The sequence below is a fragment of the Mchenga conophoros genome, linkage group LG23 (assembly GCF_057382185.1).
Source record: "Mchenga conophoros isolate Kocher_MC1m ecotype Shallow Benthic linkage group LG23, M_conophoros_male_GT1.1, whole genome shotgun sequence".
Taxonomy (NCBI): domain Eukaryota; kingdom Metazoa; phylum Chordata; class Actinopteri; order Cichliformes; family Cichlidae; genus Mchenga; species Mchenga conophoros.
In genome coordinates this window covers 456,878-477,611 of record NC_140547.1, presented here as the reverse complement: position 1 = coordinate 477,611, position 20,734 = coordinate 456,878, and the positions used below count along the sequence as shown (strand labels likewise).

General features: G+C 42.4%; 2 protein-coding genes across 2 annotated transcripts; both read left to right on the top strand.

Moving 5' to 3' along the window:
• Window positions 1-4,126: 4,126 nt before the first annotated feature.
• plaat1 (phospholipase A and acyltransferase 1) lies at window positions 4,127-9,242 on the top strand. Its single transcript, XM_085264868.1, has 5 exons — window positions 4,127-4,323; window positions 5,061-5,110; window positions 5,424-5,562; window positions 8,209-8,477; window positions 9,087-9,242. The coding sequence occupies exons 2-5, from the start codon at window positions 5,084-5,086 to the stop codon at window positions 9,186-9,188; spliced, it is 537 nt and encodes a 178-aa protein (XP_085120994.1). The 5' UTR covers window positions 4,127-4,323; window positions 5,061-5,083; the 3' UTR covers window positions 9,189-9,242.
• Window positions 9,243-10,761: 1,519 nt separating this feature from the next.
• Window positions 10,762-20,655, top strand: ftsj3 (FtsJ RNA 2'-O-methyltransferase 3). Its single transcript, XM_085265356.1, has 21 exons — window positions 10,762-10,939; window positions 11,076-11,181; window positions 11,895-11,941; window positions 12,051-12,130; window positions 12,270-12,369; window positions 12,599-12,793; window positions 12,920-13,035; window positions 13,225-13,329; window positions 13,441-13,541; window positions 13,703-13,789; window positions 13,877-14,023; window positions 14,209-14,344; window positions 14,474-14,667; window positions 16,107-16,224; window positions 16,353-16,434; window positions 16,570-16,720; window positions 16,888-16,985; window positions 17,582-17,684; window positions 19,305-19,488; window positions 19,570-19,664; window positions 19,756-20,655. The coding sequence occupies exons 1-21, from the start codon at window positions 10,873-10,875 to the stop codon at window positions 20,012-20,014; spliced, it is 2,571 nt and encodes an 856-aa protein (XP_085121482.1). The 5' UTR covers window positions 10,762-10,872; the 3' UTR covers window positions 20,015-20,655.
• The last annotated feature ends 79 nt before the right edge of the window (window positions 20,656-20,734 follow it).

Here is a 20,734-nt window from a genome sequence, read left to right as displayed (position 1 = left end):
ACTGTGTCCGTGCCGTCATGTGAGAGAAAGGCAACATCTCACTGATTCTGATCCATCGGCGGGTCCGAGCTTTGTGTTTACATCTTTGTGCAGAATCTGTGTTCCTGCTCTCATTTACTGTTTTAGCTGTTTGGGGGTTCTTGAAATTTTGTGAGGTTTAACCTGAGATTCTAGCGTTTCGGGCAAAATAAATTAATATTAAAAAAATCGATTCAGGATTTTAATGAATCGATATCACGTTATCCAAGCCAGAATCGATTTTAATTGATAAATCGATTATCAAAACCCACCCCTACTAGAAAGTACAGTACTGTAAATGTGACCGCTGCTAACTGATGTCGCTTTAGTTTAATTGCTGTTGAACTACGTGTGTTTTACTGTTTTACCGCTGCCATTGTTTTTAGAACTTAAACGTGTCACCCTTGAGAAACAATATCGACTCTATATATTTTTTCTCTTTGAAACCGCTTTAGCGGCCAATTGTCCTGACCGTTCTTTTATTTTCAAACTTTAAGTGTCTAGACTTCCTGTTCTTCCATTTGACGCAGCCCCCGCCAGCGTCAGCTCCAGTCTCAGGACAGGGGGCGGAGATAAGTGACGAAACGGTTGTCCGGAAACAGCCAATCAATGAGCAAAGAATGTGTCCGACCCGGAGCTCTCCTTTACTGTAAACGCCTGTCCAGGATATACGATTTAAAAAACAGACTCTCTGCACATGTTTCTGCAAAAAACGTCTAAGCATTTAGTGAAAGTGAAGTGAAAGTAAAACAAACAAAAAAAAAAACACCCAGTGAAACTGAAAAAAATAAGCACCATACCCGGTAAACCTGTTATTAAAACCAAATTAAACTAAAATCAAATTTAAAACGAAACCAAAGGTAAAAACCTTTGAAAAATGAAAATACGACAGCAACTCAACCCAGGTTGATGTTTGTGCCCTATCCCAGTTTGATAGAGGTTACACACCATTTTTAGAATACATACAGTGCTGTGAACAAGTATTTGCCCTTTCTGTTTTCTTTTTCTTCTGTGTGTGTTTATTTGTCACACTTTCAGATCTTTTTCAGATCATCAAACAAATTTTAGCATTAGACAAAGATAACCAGAGTAAATACAAAATGCACTTTTTAGATCATGATCAAGAGTGGGGAAAAAAGCTATCCACGCTTGGCTCTATGTGAAAAAGGTCATTTGAAACCTAATAACTGGTTGTGCCAGTCTTGGCAGCAAGACCTATAATCAAGCAATCATTTTGGTAATTGGCAATGAGTCTTTCACATCAGTGTGGAGAAATTTTTGCCTGCCTTCTTTGCAGAACATTTTTAAATCAGCCAAATTCAGGGAACGAACGGGGCGGACATACTTTGTCTGGATTTTCTGGTAGAAAGCAGAATTCATGGTTTCATCACTTATTGGAAGTTGTCCAAGTCCTGAAGCAGTAAAGCACCACCAGACCATCACACTACCACCACCATGTTTGATTGTTAGTATGATGTTCCTTTATGGAAAAGCTTCAGCTTTTGTCTCATCAGTCCACAGAATAGTTTCCTAAAACTCTTGAGGATCATCAAGATGTTTTTTGGCAAATTTTGGCAGTCAAGCCTTTATGTTCCTTTTGGTCAGCAGTGGTTTCCTCTTTAGAGCTCTCTTGTGGATGCCATTTTTCCAGTCTCTTTCTTATTGTTGAATCATGAAATCTGACCTTAACTAGGGCAATTGAGGCCTTTAGATGTTCTGGGTTCTTTTGTGACCTTTTGAATAAGTCGTTACTGTCCTCTTGCAATTTTGGTCGGGAAGGTTCGTCACTATCCCAGGTTTTCTCACTGTTGTTCACTGGAGTCTTTAGAAAAGCTGTAGAAATGACCTTAACCCTTCCAGACTGATAGATGTCAATGACTTTGTTTCTCATCTGTTGAGTTTCTTTAGACCATGGCATGATGTGCTGATTTTTGAGGTCTTCTTGCCAGCTTCACTTTGTCAGACAGGTTCTGTTTTATTGATTTTTTGATTCATTATATCTGGCAGTAATCAGGCCTGAGTGTGAATAGTGACATTAAATTCAGCTTTCCAAAGAAACACACAAAAAAGTGGTTAATCACAGTTAATTTACGATGTACAAAAGTAAGAGTTAACGACTTTTTTACAGCACTGTATACAGCCAAACTGGTAATCTCAGCAGCAGTTTGGTTACTAAAGTAAAGATTCAAGAGCTTTATTGTCAATACAGTAGTATACACAGTATACAGTGTACCGCAATGCTGTTTCACCCTAAGCCCCCCATGGTGCATTTATACATATATAAAGGATATATCTCCAAGAGATATAAAACTAGGAATTACAAATAAATAATAAAATTAAGGGATAAAAAGGTACTAATTACTAACTATACAATTCTATACAATACTATAATGGTAACTGTAAAATATTAACTGTACGATAAACAAAGACAGGACAGAGACAAAGTGGAATGTGCAGTAGGTATTGAATACCAGTTTCAAGTTATTGTCAGGATATTAACGAGACAAGACAAAGACGTGCAAAATGTGCAAATATAATATAATTTCGGTGTGTGTTCAGAACTCTGTGACTGAGTGTGCAAAGCATACTGTTCCCAGGACCAGTTCGTAGTGGATTTGTGGTAGTATTTGTTGTTTTTGAGTCTTTTGATGATTATTGCAAGGTGTTTGTAGAGGTGTATGTTTATATCAGTCCTTTTGTGGTAGTGAGTTGAGGGCCCTGCCTGCTTGGGGGAAGAAGCTCTTGCAGTGTCTGGTCGTTACAGTTTTAATGCTGCGAAACCGTCTGCCAGATGGAAGGAGGGAGAATAGTGCATGTGAGGGGTGGAAAGTGTCCTTCCCTATGCTGTTCGCACGTCGAATGATGTGTCTGTCAGAGAGTTGGGAGATGGATGTGAGAGGGCCTCCAATGATCCTCTCTGCTGTCCTCACGATCCACTGCGGAGACTTCTTTTCAGCGAGGGTGCAGTTCCCGTACCAGATAATGATGTAGCAGCAGAGGACGCTCTCAATGGTTCCCCGGTAAAATAATGTGAGGATAAGAGGAAGGAGACTGGCCTTCTTCAGTTTCTTAATGATAACGACTGTGTTTAGACTGTTCCCCCCATTCCATGTAAGGCCACCTGGGTTGGCTGGAAGACTGTTTACTTAGCCTGGCAGGGCGAAGGACACTGTCTCAGCTGAACTCTGGACACACACACACATACACTGATATGCACACACTGATCCCCCCTCCCTTTCCAAACGCCTTCGATGCTTGTGCCGGGGAAGATGGCAGTCGACTGGACCAGCGCAGACATGCTGCAGGACTGGATGCGCTGTCTACACCGGCTCTCTCTCACCCTTTACCCGCCCCTGTTGCTTGTCTCGTGTTTCTATGGTGTATTGATAGTCATGTGCTTTTGTGCTGAGGTGTTTTTTCTGTTATCAAACTGTTCTCCCACTAGGAGCTCAGTCTGAGTGGAGTTTTTTTTCTCCTCCTCTTACCTCATGTTATGTATTTTCGTTGTTTTTTTCCTATCAGCCTACCTTTCTGACATGTCTCCCCAATGTGATGTTTGTGTAAAGTTGGTCAGAAGGTTCCTTTGTAAGTGTGCATGTGCCATTAGCGTGCTGCCTGCTGTAACCCTAATTTCCTTCGGGATTAATAAAGTATTCTGATTCTGATTCTAAGAAAGTGAAGACGTTGTTGGGCTTTCCTCATGATGGTGGTTGTGTTCAGGTTCCAGGAGAGGTCAGCTGATATGTGCACACCCAGGAACTTCACACTGATGACCATCTCAACAGCAGATCCGTTGATGTGCAGTGGGGTGTGGGCCATTGAGCTCTTCCTGAAGTTAACAACCATCTCTTTAGTCTTCTGAACATTTAGAGTCAGGTTGTTATTCTGACACCAGTCCACCAGGTGTTGTACCTAAACTCCACGATGTAAGATATTTTGTGCATCTGTCAGTTTCCAGGAACAGTGATCAGACAGAGTTAATCTGAAACCAGCTATATATGTGCAAACAGCTCCTTCTGAATGGGACAAAAGCAGGTAGGAAATGCCTGTGTGTGCGTGTTTATATGTGTGTGTCACTTTGACAGCTGGGACAAACTGCTATCAGTCAGCACAGCGGACAGTGAAATACCTCCACCAGGACCTCCAGCCTCTCATTTTGCTTTGAGATATTCAAAATCTGCTCATCCTCTCAGGAACTCGTGTTCGAACCTCTTTTTTTCTCTTCTCTTGAATTTCTTTATGGTTTTGTGTGAATTTATGATGGGGAATTAAAATGGTGAGGAAGAAAAAGCTGCTGGTGTTTGAGTAAGTACTACTCTTGGATGCCTTTTCTCTTTAAAATGTTTGCTCAGTGTTGCCTATTTGGTCTGTAACCTCGATTTAGTTATTACAATATACTTCTGTCACATGACTTTATACATGTATGTTTCTGTATTTGTGGCAGCTCTCAGATGCTGATGCGGTTTTGATTTGGTGAATAATGTATGGACACTTATTTTCAATGTGTCTTGGGCACCATACATTAATAATGAGATGGATATAGCAGCTGCTCTCCCAGGCAGATATTGATTTCATGCCATCCAAGTGAAATTTTATTCAACATTAAACTCTGACCTTGGGAAATATTCACACTGTAATCATTATCATCCAGGAAAGAAAAATAAGAGAGAGAGGGAATTAAAGACATGAAATGACAGGTGAAATATTTTTTTCCTGTGTGAAATAACCTGTGCTCAAACTATTTTCTGTCAGCTTCCCTTTTGTGCTGCTGCTATTGTGGCAGCACAGGTGAAACAAGAGCTCATGTGCGTATTGTCTGTGCGAGCTGGTGTGTATTGTGCATGTGTGTGTGTATGTATGTATGACCTTTACATTGTGTTTTATCTAGCATTTTCTTGCTCTGGGAATTTTGTTATTTTCCCTTTCGAATCTTATCAGACTAGGAAAGGAAAGTGGAATTTCTCCATCTCTTGGTGTAAAAGCAGTTTGTATTTATCAGCTGAATTGAAAGGATTTTCTCTCTGTTCTTCCTCTCTTCTTAGAATTTGTGGAAGCATGATGTGGGATGGATAAACAACTACAAAACTCTAATGTAAGTTTGCTGGATAATGTGCGTTAGCCATGTGTGTTTTGGGGATTGAATGACAGCAGAGAGGGATACACATATGAGTGAGCGGTCACTCTAGCAGCATTTTTTCCTTATCAGTAATAATTATATAATCTGTAATCATGTAGCAGCGATAAGATTTCTCAAATCTAGTGAGAAAGACTTCACATTTTGCAAGTGTGTTACAGATTTCACATTTTCTAAAATGACAAATATTCTATCAACTAAATATTTCTGTTATTTTTGTTATTTAAATGTCCTTTTAAGCATGTATGTCTCTCTGTGGCTCTCTGTGTAGATGGCCTCTAATGAGCTGGACCTTCCTGCCCTCTCTGGTGACCCCCAGCCTGGTGACCTCATTGAGATTTTCAGACCAGCCTACCAGCATTGGGCTCTCTACCTGGGAGATGGTTACATCATCAACTTAACTCCTGTTGGTCAGTAAAAGAGTTTCTAACGTAAAACTTGCGGCTATCCTCACAAATCTGACATAAACCTGTCATGTTTTAGACTGAGGTTAAAAGGCTCACATTACAAACTACATCCTGATGCTTAATTAAATTAGAGAATAGTTCTCTCTTGGCTCTTGACGGAGGCGGTCGCATTCTTCTCCCTCTCCCTTATCTTTCCTGCTTGGCTTCTCATGTCTTTTGTATAGTCTCGCTTTCTAACCCTCAAAGAGTTTCTCAGTCTTCTTCTCTAAAACCGAAAGAATTATGGATTTGATCAACTGGTCCCGTAGCGGAATTGACACCTTCCTGGGCTTGGGAGAGCCCGATTGTCCTGCGGAGACATTTGCTGCCGGATACTTGATGGTCGGTTGCATCGTTTGTCTGGCGACACTCTCGATGGAGGACAATGAACGACATCTACCAATTCAGAACCATGATAACAGCGTTCTGGCTGACTGGAGCTGGCTCAGACCTGGCTTATCGAAGTACAAGAAGCGGCTACAGCTGTTCAAAATCCCACAAGGCTGGCCGACGTGATAGACGATGGGCAGGGCAGTGAGTACTCAGACTGTGTTTTGAACTCAATATGGATACGATCTTGGAGAAGAACAACGGGAATTGAGAGAATTGGTGACCAGTGACGGACATTAGACCAATTGTAAAATTGGATGCAGTTGTTCGCACTAAATATTCACCATCTTCACTCATACGGCCATCCCACTGGCACCAGCTGAAGGCCTGCCAAGGTTGAAGCTGACTGGAACAACAACCTTCCTTCAAGGCCATCCGCGCTGATCGAAGATTGTTGACTTTTGCATAACCGGGTGAAGGGACACTTTCTCTCGGTTGAACATGGAAAACGCACACACGCGCATGTACACTGACACAGACCTACACTCACCCCCCACCCCCTCCAAACACCTTCGAAGCTCATGTCTTTATGTTGTGAGATGTGATGATTCATGTGCTGAGGTGTTTTTTTCTGTTCTCAAACTGATCTTCCTGTTGGAGCTCAGTCTGGGGGGAGTTATTTTTTCTCCTCGTCTTTCCTCATGTTGTGCATTTTCCATTATTATACCTCTCTGACCTGTCTTCCCCATGTGATGTTTGTCTAATGTATGTATGGTCGGAGGGTAAGATGGCGCTGGCAAAGGTCGGCAGCCTTAACCCAATTTCCTTCGGGGTCAACCTTCAGGATCAATAAAGTTTTATTGAATTGAATTGAATTGAATTCAAATTAATTTTAGCTTTGTTTATTTCACTATGGTCTGGGCACTTCATAACTCCTGAGATGTCATTTATCAAATAATTGAAGGAAGAGTGAAAGGAGGTTAAAAATGAATACAATACAACTTCGTTGACCTGTTAAACTGAAATACCCACTCTGACGCCACTGTGCAGTGACTAGTAACATGTAACATGTAAACAAATTCAGGTATGAAAATACTGATAAATCACTGATTTGTGCATGAAATGTTTGTATCCATAAATCATGCACACATTTTTGTGTATGCACTGTTAGTAAGTGAGGGCCATTGTTCCAGATGCAGCTTTGCAAGCCTAAACTCTCCTGTCGTGCTCATTTTTAGAGAAAAGAGGCTTTATCTTGGCAAACTATTCATACTGGTTCAGTATTTTTCTAGCTGTCATGAATTTTAACATTCAACATGCAGACTGAAGCCTTTAGTCTGAGATGTAGCTCTTGGGTCATCGTGGGGCTATGATGTGCACTCCTGGGAATATTGTAGGATCGTGTTTACACACATCTGAATGCTCCAGGCCAGCAAACTGCAGAAACTTTATAGAGGTGCTCACACTTTTTGATGATTATGTGCATTTTCCAGGGAAAGAGAGAGGATGTTCTTACTTTTTCACAAATACACCCAGAGTCCTGTAAAAATGTCCTTTTTCATAGTGAACTGCATTCACTGTGAAACGGGCTGGGATAACATATCACAATTTTCACCCCCTTATAACCAAAACTTGTTTTTACCCTTTTTTGACAAGCGTGTGGCCCCTGTTATCTGCAGATGTTGGCATCCCCTCCCCCTGTTTCATACTTGAAAACGTCCCCATTTCTATCCGGTCTTTTAGTCTGATGTCATTAGCTGTTTCTGGGTCCAAACTCCGCTTCAGGTCCCAAAGTCAAATGAACACTGCGGTATAACTCAGCGTTACAAACTGTCTAAATTCTTTCATCTTAATAAAATGATCAGCTGCTTTACCAGGTGTAACAATTCAGTTTAACATCCAGGCATCCATGAAAACAGAAGTTATGAAATTTAACTGAGTTTGAAGTTAGCAGGAGGTTAGCTCGCTAGTTTCCACCTAAACATGATAGAGTATGTTCTGACTGAGAGATTTAAAAAAAATGAAAACGTACAGCTCAGTTGTTCTCTTGACTGAAGTTTGGTCCATTTACAGCATCCTGTGATTGCATTTGTCTCTAAACATCAGGAACCCTCATGTTAACTTTTATCGAGTGGAAAAAAGGTTAGCGTTCATCCTCCAGCTTCACTGTGCTAATGTGTTTATATCTGGTCTTTAAGTCTGGCGTCATTAGCCTTAGCCTACAGAAGAGTCTTTCTTCTCTTCCCTTTGACAATTTAAATCATCTCTCCTTTCCCACAGATGAGAGCCAGGCAGCCGCCATGTCCAGTGTGAAGTCTGTCTTCAGCAGGAAGGCAGTGGTACGCATGCAGCTACTGAAGGAGGTAGTGGGAAGTGATTCCTACCGTGTCAACAACAAGTATGACCACAACCACACACCCCTCCCTGTCTGTGAAATCATCCAGCGGGCACAAGTCCTCATTGGCCAGGAGGTCTCTTATGACTTGCTGGGGAGCAACTGCGAGCACTTCGTTACCCTTCTTCGTTACGGGGAGGGGGTGTCTGAGCAGGTCTCTCACTGTTTGTTCTGCTTCTGTCTGGTGTGTCACTAAAAGCGACTAATAAATCCAAAACATTGGCCCTGTCATAGTCTCACATTGTCAGACATTTAAAAACATTGACCAAAGTGGCAAATCAGAGTGAACCTTAACATCAGGGATTTATCCATCCCAGGGCTCTACTATACCACTAAAATGAAAACATGATACTTTGTCCCAAAATATAATTCATAATTCTATTTTTCACCCACATATTATCTTATAATTGCTTTAATTATGACCATGTTCTGTATTGAAAACAACGACATCCAAATCTACTTTAAAGCTATGTTTAAGAGCCAAATACATCCTGCCAAAGCCTTAATCTTTACACAACAAATCAGCTTTGAATTAAATAATCAGCTCAAAAGAGTTTACGGGAAAAAAAGGTTTACTGTAAATAAATGTGTTGTTGCCTGCTTCCTCTTATAAGTTAGACAAATCTGAGTTACAGACTAATGAGTTAGTCTTGTTAAGTTTGGAATCATGCTGTATTGTAAATATGCAATAAAATCAATCAGCCTCTGCTGCTCCTATTCTAACCCGCAGTCCACGCCCTGCCCCTCCTTCTTGTCTCCACAGGCTTCACGAGCCATTGGGGCCATCAGTTTGGTGACGGCAGCAGCCAGTGCCTTCTCTGTCCTGGGACTGATCAACACACGGTCCAGAAACAGGCCTTTCTGACAGCTGTAGTCTTCACTAAAGTGTTTTCCCTAAATTCATTTGGCTGTGATAAAAAATAACAAAATAAACATTGATAAAGATTTAAAAAATGATGTTATGTTTATTAACAAACCCCATATACCATTACAATATGGCCGCAGTTGTTTGTTGATCCAGTCTTTGTTGTAGGCAGGAGTTGTGAATTATTTGACCAAATTATTTTTTTTAACCCATGGAGCATTAATCATAGTTTGATGGGGTTAGGTTAATTGGTGAATCTAAACTGCCTGTAGGTGTGAATAGTTGTCTGTCTCTTTGCGACAGATGGGTGACCTGTCCAGGGTGTACCCCGCCCTATAGCAGCTGGGATTAGGTCCTAAAGAGATGGATGGACAGAAATGTATCATCACCTTTGTAACTGAAAAACTATAAGCACGCTGGACACCAGTATAGGCCATAGTAAATACTGTGGATCCCTGTTTTCTGTAATTTCAGCAAACCAAGTATGGTGTGTTATTTTCACTTAATTAATTTTTGATCTGTAAAGAGTGATGCCATTAGATGAAAGCAAATAATGGGTAATGGAGAGTTGTTGAATGAATGAATTACAGTCTTATTTTACATTGCTCAGACTGCCATGGTAAATGGCCTGTATTTTTATAGCACTTTACTTAGTCCCTAAGGACCCCAAAGCACTTTACACTACATCCAGTCATCCACCCACAGGTGATGGCAGCTACATTGTAGCCACAGCTGCCCTGGGGCGCACTGACAGAGGCAAGGCTGCCGGACACTGGCGCCCTTTGACCACCACCAGTGGGCAACAGATGAAGTGTCTTGCCCAAGGACACACCAACCGAGACTGTCGGAGTCGGGGCTCGAACCGGCAACCTTCTGATTACAAGACGAACTCCCAACTCTTGAGCCACGATCGCCTGTATGCATGACAAGAACAGTCCTTCTCCCTCAATAGCAATTCATAAACATGAGCTATTTTTGTGTGTCTAGTACTAATCTTGTCCATATAACTGGATATATTTATAGCAGCAACGGCATTAATAATAATAATGATAATAATAATAATTATTATTATTATAATCAGTGGCACGGTGGTTAGCACTGTTACCGCACAGCAGGAAGGTCCTGAGTTCAATTCCAACATCAGGCCGGGGTCTTTCTGTGTGGAGTTTGCATGTTCTCCCCGTGTTTGTGTGGGTTCCCTCCGGGTACTCTGGCTTCCTCCCACCATCCAAAGACATGCAGCTTGTGGGGATAGGTTAATCCAAATTGTCACTATGTGCGAATGAATGTGAGTGTGAATGGTTGTCTGTCCCTGTGTGTTGGCCCTGCGACAGACTGGCGACCTGTCCAGGGTGTACCCTGCCTCTCGCCCTATGACAGCTGGGATAGGCTCCAGCGCCCCCCGCGACCCTGAAAAGAATAAGCGGAAGCGAATGGATGGATGGATATTAATAATAATAATAATAATGCATTTTATTTAAGATATCGTAGTAATGTGTTGTTAACAGCAGGTGGCGAAACATGCGCGAAACTAACAAACAAATCCGAAGAAGAAGAAGAAGAAGTGTGACGTCGTAGTCCTGCGCCGGCACGTGTACACGTGCTGTTTTCATAGGCAGAGGGGTGTTTTGAGTGTGTGACATATCTGTGTGTTAAGGTCCGGCGTAAAAGTAAAGCAGCAAATATGGGGAAGAAACTTAAGGTCGGAAAGACCCGGAAAGATAAATTCTACCACCTGGCCAAAGAAACAGGTAGAGTACCGGAAAACAACACGAGCTCGAGACTGTCGTGATATTAGCATTAGCAGGCTAAAGCTCCGATCGATATAAAGTGTGGGTTGCAGACTGCTGGCAATCTTTTAAATCTCCTCTTTTGTGTAATTTTTAGGTTATCGCTCTCGTTCCTCCTTCAAACTGATCCAGCTTAACCGTAAGTTCCAGTTTCTGCAGAAAGCCCGAGCTCTGGTGGATCTGTGCGCTGCACCTGGAGGGTGGTAAGCATCCCGTCACCAGACATGCCGTCGTGTGTGGTAACAAAAGGAAAAGAAGTAACCCCTCGGGGGGGGAAGCTGGCCAGTTGACCACTTTGCAGTCTTTGGTCATTCGCTTCTGTCACATTTGAACGATCACCAAAGGTCTTTGTTATAACAAGTGGCAGCTGAGTCAGGGACAGAGAGAAGAGAAAAGAGCGACCACGTTGACAGAAGTGTTAGAATAGAATAGCCTTTATTGTCATTGTACAGAGTACAACGAAATTGGAGTGCCACTCCCTTGGTGCAAGATAAATAATAAATATAAATGTAAAATATAAAAAGTGCAATAAAATAATCGCAAGTACTCAAACAATAGTAAGTACGATATATACAGGATAGCAGCATTAATATAATGACAGTATGGGGGAGAGGGGAGAAAGTAGGGGGTGAAAGTCAGGGAAGAGGAGCTGACTGGTGATTGTACAGTTGCAGTTTGTGTAAAGTTGCATTAACTTAGGACCGTGTGTGACCAACCTCGACCTCCTCTCTGGTGAGCACGACTCTGGTTCACTATAATCACAGACTTTCTTTTGCTGTGATTACAAGATAAAATGCACGAGCTTTACAGAAATGACATTACGGTACAATACGTCATGACGGAAGCGAAAACGGATAAATGAGTGATTTGTACTATGCAAAATAATCAAAGTTGAATTCAAAATCTCCTTTTCCAGGTTGCAGGTAGCGTCTAAGTTTATGCCTGTTTCAAGTCTGATTATCGGTGAGTGCAAATTTCTCCAATGATAAATGGCTCTGTTTCTGTTATGCTTCTAAAGCAGCTGTAATGTGTGTGACAATACTTCCCCATAAGAGTGGTTTCTTCTTCTCAGGTGTTGACTTGGTCCCCATTAAACCCATCCCCAACGTGGTGACACTTCAAGAAGACATCACCACTGAGAAATGCAGACAGGTGAGAAAGCTGCTGCTGTTCACAGCATCACTGAAAAAACATAAAATCAGAGATGATATTTCAACAGTACAGATGTGGACAGCCAACGCTATGTTTGTGACATGGTTTTAACTGATGAGACACTCTTTCCGTTGTACAGTCTCTCAGAAAGGAGCTTCAGACTTGGAAAGTGGATGTTGTGTTAAACGATGGAGCCCCAAATGTGGGAGCTAACTGGCAGCACGATGCCTTTTCCCAAGGTGAGTCGAGACAAAACGTCTAGAGATCAGACTGCAGTAAAACAGCATTCGCACAATATGTCCAAAATGATTTAATTTGGTTGAAGAGGATTGTAAGGGGTTCTTTTTTGATACATCCTTACCACTCTTTGATTTTGTGTCTCTGTTGTGCCTAAACTAGTTCATGTCCATTTTCCACAGTATTTGGTATTTAAATCTAATTTTGAAATCCTCCCTTTTTCACCCACAGCTCACCTGACTCTCATGGCTCTGAAGTTGGCCTGTGAGTTTCTTACCAAAGGAGGCACCTTTGTCACCAAGGTGTTTCGCTCCAAAGACTACCAGCCTCTGCTTTGGATCTTCCAGCAGTTCTTCAAGAAGGTGCAGGCCACCAAACCGCAGGCATCCAGGAATGAGTCTGCTGAGATCTTTGTCATCTGTCAGGGTCGGTGTCATTAGCACAACCTTTATTATTTCATTCGCTTTTTGAAGACAATAAATAATGACCTTAATTTTGACCTTGTTCTTGACTAAACCTCACCTAAACCTCCCCCATTGTCGTCATCATCAGGTTTTGTTGCCCCGGACAAAATCGACAGCAAGTTCTTTGACCCCAAGTATGCATTCAAAGAGGTGGAGGTGCAGGCCAAAACTGTGAAGGAGCTGATCCCTGTAAAGAAGCCAAAGGCATGTATACTGACAAGTGTTTGGTCACGATAAGCATGTCAGAGCTGGCTGTGATTGCCTGTTATGAAAAGTTTTAGCTTTTAAACACTTTGTTTTATTTATCAGTCACAAGGTTTAAGACTTACTTTAAGGCACATTTGAGCCCAGAAATGAACCATCAGTGATGAAGCAGCTCTTCTTCTGTTGCAGGCGGAGGGATATACAGATGGAGATCTGACGCTCTACCACAGTTTCATGGTGACCGATTTTCTGAAAGCCGAGAACCCAGTCGACTTTCTGGGAAAAGCCAGTGAGGTGAGCTTTTTTTGTTTGTGTGTGTGTGTGTGGGGGGGGGCTTTGAGACAGTCCTGTTAAGAATAAGAACTAAGAAGAAAACTCGTGCTTTTCTTGCTCTGTCTCATTCAGATCACCTTCAACAATCCTGATCTGGAGTTTCACTCAGTAACCAGCAATGAAATAAAGGAGTGTTGTCGTGACATCAAAGTCCTGGGCCGCAAAGAACTCCGGTGAGCTTTTCCATCTCTCACTCGCCACGTTTGTGCTTTAGTAAGCTGCTGCTACTTTACTGTGCTTGCACATCACATACATCAGATGGTGTGAGAACGTGTTGTAGCATGAAGTGTTGTTAACACGGGCCGTGTTTGCATGTCTTTTCTCACGTTTGCAGCCTGCTGCTGAACTGGAGGTCCAAGCTGAGGAGATACCTAGCTAAGAAACTGAAAGACGAGGCTAAGCAGCTCGACCAGGAGATCAGGTTTAAAAAAAGAAAAGAAAAAGCAATTTAAATATTAAATCTTTGTTAAAGTGTGTCACACATAAATCATCTCTACATTGTTTTTAGCTTAAGCTCGGATGAAGAAGGGAGCAATTCAGAGGAAGAAGCAGGAAAGAAGGAGGATGAAGAGGAGGAGGGTGAGGAGAACGAGGAGGAAGAAATGGTGAAAAAGCTGGCAGAGCTGAAAGCTGAGGAGGTGGCTGAGCTCAAACGGTATGAACCGCTTTAGTTTTTTGTGTTTTCGGTGACATTAATTCCTCATCTTTCCTACTTTGTCTTGATAGGTGCATCTTGCCTTAAAGAGAAGCAACACTTTACTTTTAGTTTCACCTCTTAGCTTTTGCCACGGATGCAGTTGTAGGGGCAAACCAAGAAACTGTCTCTTGCTGATTTGGCAGGAAGAAGAGGAAACTGCTGAAGGAGCAGCGGAAGCAGAGAGAGAGAGTGGAGCTGAAGATGGATCTACCGGGTGTGTCCATCGCCTCCACTGAGGACTCGTCCTTGTTCTCTCTCGTCTCCATCAAGAAGAAAAAGGTAAACGTCACACGCTGCTTCCCAAAAGCACCAAACTCAAGATCAGAATACCGCTGATTCCCACAGAGTTCAAGTCCCACGAGCTTTATCACTGAGAAGCGGCTTCATGTTAATTTCTCGGTCCCTCAGGTGCTTGTTGACATATCAAAGGGGGACATGAAGGCAGCGGACACTCTGGTAGATGAAGACGATGATTTTCACCTCTCCGATGAAGATGGCGATGATGCAGATAAAATGTCACTGGCATCTGATTTGGATGACGAGGATCTGGAAGAGGTGGAACGGCGACAAAAGGAGCTGGAAAAGAAAGCGCCAAAAAAGAAGTAAGAGGCCATTCAGAGCAAAAGCACTCTGAGGTACTGGTGATGTGGTGCCTGGCTCTGTAGGAGTTCTCTTTAGAAAGGTGTTAAGCACTGAATAGCATGTATACATTAGGGCTGGGTATCGTCACTGATTTCTAGAATCGATTCTATTCCGATTCACAAGGTCCTGAATCGATTCGATTCAATTCGATTTAAATCTGGGAAATTTTGACAGTCAGAAATATTATAATTCAGATCAGTACATTTACATATTTTTGTATCTAAAGGAAGCTGACACTTTCCAGACTTTATCACAGGTGTGAGCATCACAGCAGAGGCCTTTGTGTCAAAGTAGCTGAAGATAAAACAGAAAAACATGAAGGTGATTTTCCTGGCCTGGATTTTATAAAAATATTCTGCAGTACATCAGAAACGAAAGAAAACCATTAATCAACACATGAACATTACCTCTGAAGTTACAGCGGTTTTATTACAGACACAGTGTTTTGCATTTTGTATAATTTTAAAAAGTTTAAATTTGTTCAGAAGCCTGTTGAACGGCAGAAATTAGGTTTTCTTTTCGGAAGTAAGTAAAAGGAAAAAAACATCGGCCGACAGCCTGCGAACAACGGTAGACTTGTGCGTAACAAGCAAGCGAATAATGCAGAAAACAGATTTCGGGGATAGACGGGAAACTGTTCTTGAAGTACACTGAGAAAAAGAGAGAGAGAGAGCTGTGCATGAAGTGTGATTTTATCCTGGTGGAAGCAAAACAGCAAAAGTCAGTGAATTCATGACGATCTTTATGTGAAGCTTAGTTTGGATCTTCTTTTGCTGCTGGTTCAGTCAATATTGTTTGGAGAGAGATAAAACTAACAGCTTTAGAATCAGCGCAAAAAGGACGTAAACACAAAGCGCGGACCCGCCGAAACATCAGAATCAGCGAGCTGTCGGCTTTCAGCCCCGACCGTGTCGTCGGTGAGAAAGGCGACATCTCACTGATTCTGATGTTTTGGCGGCTCCACGCTTTGTGTTTACGTCTTTGTGCAGAAGCCGTGTTCCTGCTCTCATTTACTGTTTTAAATGTTTGGTGGTTGTCAAAATTTGTGACGTTTCTCCTGAGATTCTGGAATTTTGGGCAAAATATATTTATATAAAAAATCGATTCAGGATTTTAATGAATCGATATCACGTTATCCAAGCCAGAATCACTTTTAATCGATGAATCGATTATTAGAACCCACCCCTAGTATACATGTTCAGTGAGTACAAATTTATTTTTAGCAGAGTTGGTCTCAAACTAGACTGATTTACTAGAATTGTTATTGTCATTCCACAAGTTTGATGCTTACTGTTTTTCCCTGGATGCTCAAGTCTGTTTATTTATTTATTTTACCAGAAAGAAAGCCCAACCTTTCTAGAAGACCTCAAAGTTCACGATTCATTTCTGTGGTTTTCAGAGTAAAGTTTACCAACCAAGAGGAGGAGGAGGATGAAGAGCAGGATGGTGGCTTGGTGGTGGAGCTAGAGGGAAAAGATGAGAAGATGGAGCGTCAGGCCGACCTGTGGTTCAGCAAGGTGTGTGTTTGACTCGTAACGCAACATCTAAAGCTCAGGTATTCTTCTGCTGCACCTGTTCGCTGTGTGATGTGGCACCTGCTTCCTACTTGATTTCTGATCTTTCACCGTGCTTTGTGTACCCGTAGGGCATCTTCTCTGAGATTGGCCTCGAAGGAGACGCAGAGAGCGAGCTCAAACAGACCGAGTGGCTCCGGACTAAACAGTCAGGTGTGAAGTGTTTCTCCTCCTCGTGTTCATGTCTTCACACTCACACGTTCACATACATGTTATTTTTCACAGCTTTAAATGAAATTGTGTTTGTGAGGGACTAGTAGCTATCCTTGTATGTATTCTTACTTCTAGGAAAAGGCAAAAAGAGGAAAGCTGAAGAAGACATAAAGGAGGAGGAGGAGCAGCAAGAAGCTGCTCTGCCAGAGGAGGAAAAGGCAGGACCATCACTGGAAGCTGCAGAGGAGAGTGACAGTGACTCGGATGACAGCAGCGATGATGAAACGTAAAAGCACATTAAGTGTGGCTCTCTTTAGTCCAGTGTGTTACATAATTAATAAGCTTAGTTTGATTGCGTAACTGAAAAGAAATCTGCAATATTTCCAATTTCTTAAAACTGTTCTTAACATTAATGCTAATATACAGGTAACATGTTCACCGGTTTCCTTTTAGGGAGATTACCAGAATGAAGCAGGCCCGGGGGGCTGGTGGAGTATCAGGAGAGGTCGATGATGACGACGACTTCCAGGTTGTTCCTGTCGAAAGTACCAGTGAGTATGACAGTGAGGTCGTCAGCATCCCCAAACACTTCTCGTCATCATCTAAATGTCGCATATAGACATTTCTTTATTTATGCACATTTGGGCTCCAGAACAATTGACAGAGCTCATCTTAAGCCCTACGTTTGAAGCCCTACAAAGAAACTATGCTTTTGCCAGGCAGCACATAATTCTCCGATCTTCTAAATTGTTTGCTTGTCAGTTTTCGAGTGCTGAAACTCTTCCTCAGTGCATCTTTGCACTCAGTGGTGAACCTTTAGTCTGCCATCTTCAGGAAGAGTCAGTCAGTTTTCATGCTTGAGCGCCCCCTGTTGCATGGTGCTGCGTGCTGGCACCCATCCATTTTGGTGTTGCACCTCTAAACTCTTTTGTAACCTGAAGTATTGCACTGCTGCTGCCACAGCTGGGTTGAAAACTCATTTGAATAACCCGCATGGTTTCCAATAAAAGTGCTCTTAAGTTAAATAACATGCACCATTGCATCTCAGCAATATTTGATATGTCTATGTCCTATCTCATGCTTTAGAGCTTATATTCTGTTTTTAGCCTGTGTGTGTGTAACTCTGGATGACTGACTGTTTCTTTAGGTAAGAAAGCTAGAATCCTGAGTCCAGAAGGCCTGGCACTCGGCACTCAGATCGCTACATCTAAGAAGAGGGCAAGGGACCTGGTGGACAGCTCCTTCCACAGGTGTGTGTGCTTTGGATCTTTTTCCATTACAATCCAGAACTAGCAAATGTCCGTGGTTGTCATCATAGCGATGAACTCTGCTGCCCGTATCATCTCCAGGACCCCTTCTGTCCACCACATCACTCCTGTCCTGCAGCAGCTTCATTGGCTCCCGGTCAAATATCGCATCAATTTCAAAATACTCTTGTACACATTTAAGGCTATTCATCATCTCTCTCCTCCATATCTCTCTGACCTGGTCAAGATCATCGCCCCATCTTGTTGTCTCAGATCTTCTTCTTCCCTTTCACTCTCCGTCCCTTCCCCCCCGTCTTGCCACCATGGGGAGCAGGGCTTTCAGCTGCTCTGCTCCACGACTCTGGAATTCCCGACCTCCTGATTTAAGAAACATCTCTTCCTTCTCTCTCTTTAAGTCCAAACTCAAAACCCACTTGTACAAAATAGCTTATCCCACATAACCTCTCCACTCTGCTATTTTATTTGTTTATGTCTTATGCTTTTATGATTCTGTAAACTTCTTGCTTTTATGTTGCTTTTATTCTACTATGTACAGTGACCTTGAGTGTTTTGAAAGGCACTTTCAAATAAAATGTATTATTATTATTATTATTAATAATGCTGCTGAGCGTTCTGTGACCTTATTAGTATACAACACGAACGCTATAACAAAGGTGGATGTCAAAGTGTTGATGCACCTGGGAGGGCTGTTCTATATGATGAAATATGTCGGATGTTGACAGGAAAATATCTGTCGCTTCATGTTACGCGCTATCGTTTGTTTCGTGGTGTCACAAAAAACCCGTATACGGCAGTATCTTGTTTTTCTCTTCTACCACCTACGCAAGAATCACGTGAAGGAGTGTGGAGAGGGTTTATGGATGAGAAGAAAAGAGCCGTCAGGTGGTCAAAATAAACCTTGGGCTCAAACGTTAGAACATGGCTTTTCCCCGCAGCACGCCATGTAATAAATACTCAAGAAGAAAATGGCGGCCGTTACAACTTATGTCTAAAAAAATGCAGTTTTATGTATCGGTTAAAACACTCGACTCCAGGTGCACGACGCCCACACTTCACGCAGGTCGAGTTGCCCGAGATTCACAGAATTTACAGAAAATGCACCGTTTTGTGATTTATATCGTTGTCGGGATGAGAAATTGGTATATGGAGATTTTGGTCAAATGGCACAGCCCTAATACCTGGTGCTCCATCTATGGCTTTTCGGCAGACTCTAAGACCATGGCGTTGTTTTTTTGGGGGGGTTTTGTAGCCATTTCAGGTTTCAAAAAGGGCAGTTTTGATTTTTTGGAAGGAGACGCTCTTGCGACTCATCGAGTGACGCCACTGACCAGCTAATCGGTGGCACGCACTCTGACGGCGTCACATTTTAGTACCTGCTCGGATTGCTTGGAACCCCAGTCGAGCAGTGGTACCAGGTACTATGACCTAAAACTTTGCTGAGTCAATCCCAATAGGTACTAATGGAAAAGAATCTGCCTTTCAGATTGCTGATTGCATCTAACGATGCGTATACTCGGGTTAACATTTGTTTTCGACAAATAAGGCTTAAACCTGCTGGAATAAGTGAAGATCGCGAATAACACCTTGTGTATGCCGTTTCAGGTTCGCCACCTCTGACGAGCCGTGGGAAGTACCGGAGTGGTTCCTCGATGATGAACGGAAACACCGGAAGAGGCCGGTGCCGGTCACCAAGGAGATGGTGGAGGAATACAAACAAAAATGGAAGGAGATCAATGCTCGGCCAATCAAACGAGTTGCTGAGGCCAAGGCCAGGAAGAAGAGAAGGGTAAAACACTTGTAGCCCGAGGAGCTTTTCGAAGTAATCGGTGTGTTTCCGAATGTATTAATTCCGCTGTTTCTTTTCAAGACGTTGAAAAAAATGGAGCAGGCCAAGAAGAAAGCAGAAGCGGTTGTCAACACAGTGGACATCTCTGAGAGGGAGAAGATGGCTCAGCTGAAGAGGTATGTTGTCACATCTGTGGGGCTGTGAAGACAAAACTAACTGGCTGTTTTACCCAGGAGAAAATTTCAATACTGTTTGTGTTTCTTTCAGTATATACAAGAAAGCCGGCTTGGGGAAAGAAAAGAGAGAAGTAACATACGTTGTGAGCAAAAAGGGTGCTGGGAAGAAGGTGAGACGGCCTCCTGGTGTCAAAGGAGTCTTCAAGGTGGTGGACGGGCGCATGAAGAAAGATTTGCGGGGAATGCAGAGAAAAGAACAACGCGCTAAAGGAGGCAAAGGAAAGCGCGGAAAGGGACGACAGGCTAAGGGTGGCAAAGGAGGGGTGAAGAGTGGTAAAGGGCGAAAATGAAAATGCATTTGAGTTTCTGCTTGTCGTTATTATTATTCAACTCCCTGGACTCGTGTTATAACTGAGCATTTGTGGAGCTTGGTGAACTACGATGGTTCAGTTTTGGCTCCTGTATCACAGACAAAATAAACATGAGTCTCTGTTTTGGAACCTTTGCTGGATTTCTTAAAGCCCTGGAGACCTCAGACATGTCTGGGAGATATGACATCCAGGTTTTATGTATACGTCTCTGTGAAGATGTAGCTGATTTGCCTTGAACCCCCTGGAAGGAAGAGGATTCACTGAACAGCTTAACTGTAAAATGCAGTAAAAGTTTATTGATAAATGTTTGTCTCGTGTAAATTCCAATCTTTGCAATAAAGTTTTTGTTCAGATTGGTTGTTCAAGCATTTTACAAAAAAACCATTTCATCCTTTGTCTAATGCAGCCACAGCTATAAAAGTGCAAAAACATCTGTCTTAGACTGCACAGGCCAAGCAGGAAGCGAACTCAACCTGATGAATGACGTCTTTTCTATTTCAAAAAGGCGCGAGTACTTCCTGAAGTCTGACCTGCACAGAAACATCTGCTCAGTGTCCTCGGTCATGCTGGAGAAACACTAACGCTGCTGTGACCTAAATAAATAAACTACATTTTTAAAATTTCTATTACCAAATTGTGTGCATCAATGCAAGTGTAAGAAAGCAAATCTGCTCAAGCACTTATTAGGATTTCTAGTAC

What these genes read in the sequence shown, in the direction of transcription:
- plaat1 (XM_085264868.1), top strand. Translation starts at nt 5,084, where the DNA reads ATGGATAAACAACTACAAAACTCTAAT. An exon ending in AACAACTACAAAACTCTAAT is followed by an intron (nt 5,111 to 5,423) that starts GTAAGTTTGCTG and finishes CTCTCTGTGTAG; the next exon opens with ATGGCCTCTAATGAGCTGGA. An exon ending in GGGAGGGGGTGTCTGAGCAG is followed by an intron (nt 8,478 to 9,086) that starts GTCTCTCACTGT and finishes TTGTCTCCACAG; the next exon opens with GCTTCACGAGCCATTGGGGC.
- ftsj3 (XM_085265356.1), top strand. Translation starts at nt 10,873, where the DNA reads ATGGGGAAGAAACTTAAGGTCGGAAAGACCCGGAAAGATAAATTCTAC. An exon ending in GCACGATGCCTTTTCCCAAG is followed by an intron (nt 12,370 to 12,598) that starts GTGAGTCGAGAC and finishes TTTCACCCACAG; the next exon opens with CTCACCTGACTCTCATGGCT. An exon ending in TCCCTGTAAAGAAGCCAAAG is followed by an intron (nt 13,036 to 13,224) that starts GCATGTATACTG and finishes CTTCTGTTGCAG; the next exon opens with GCGGAGGGATATACAGATGG.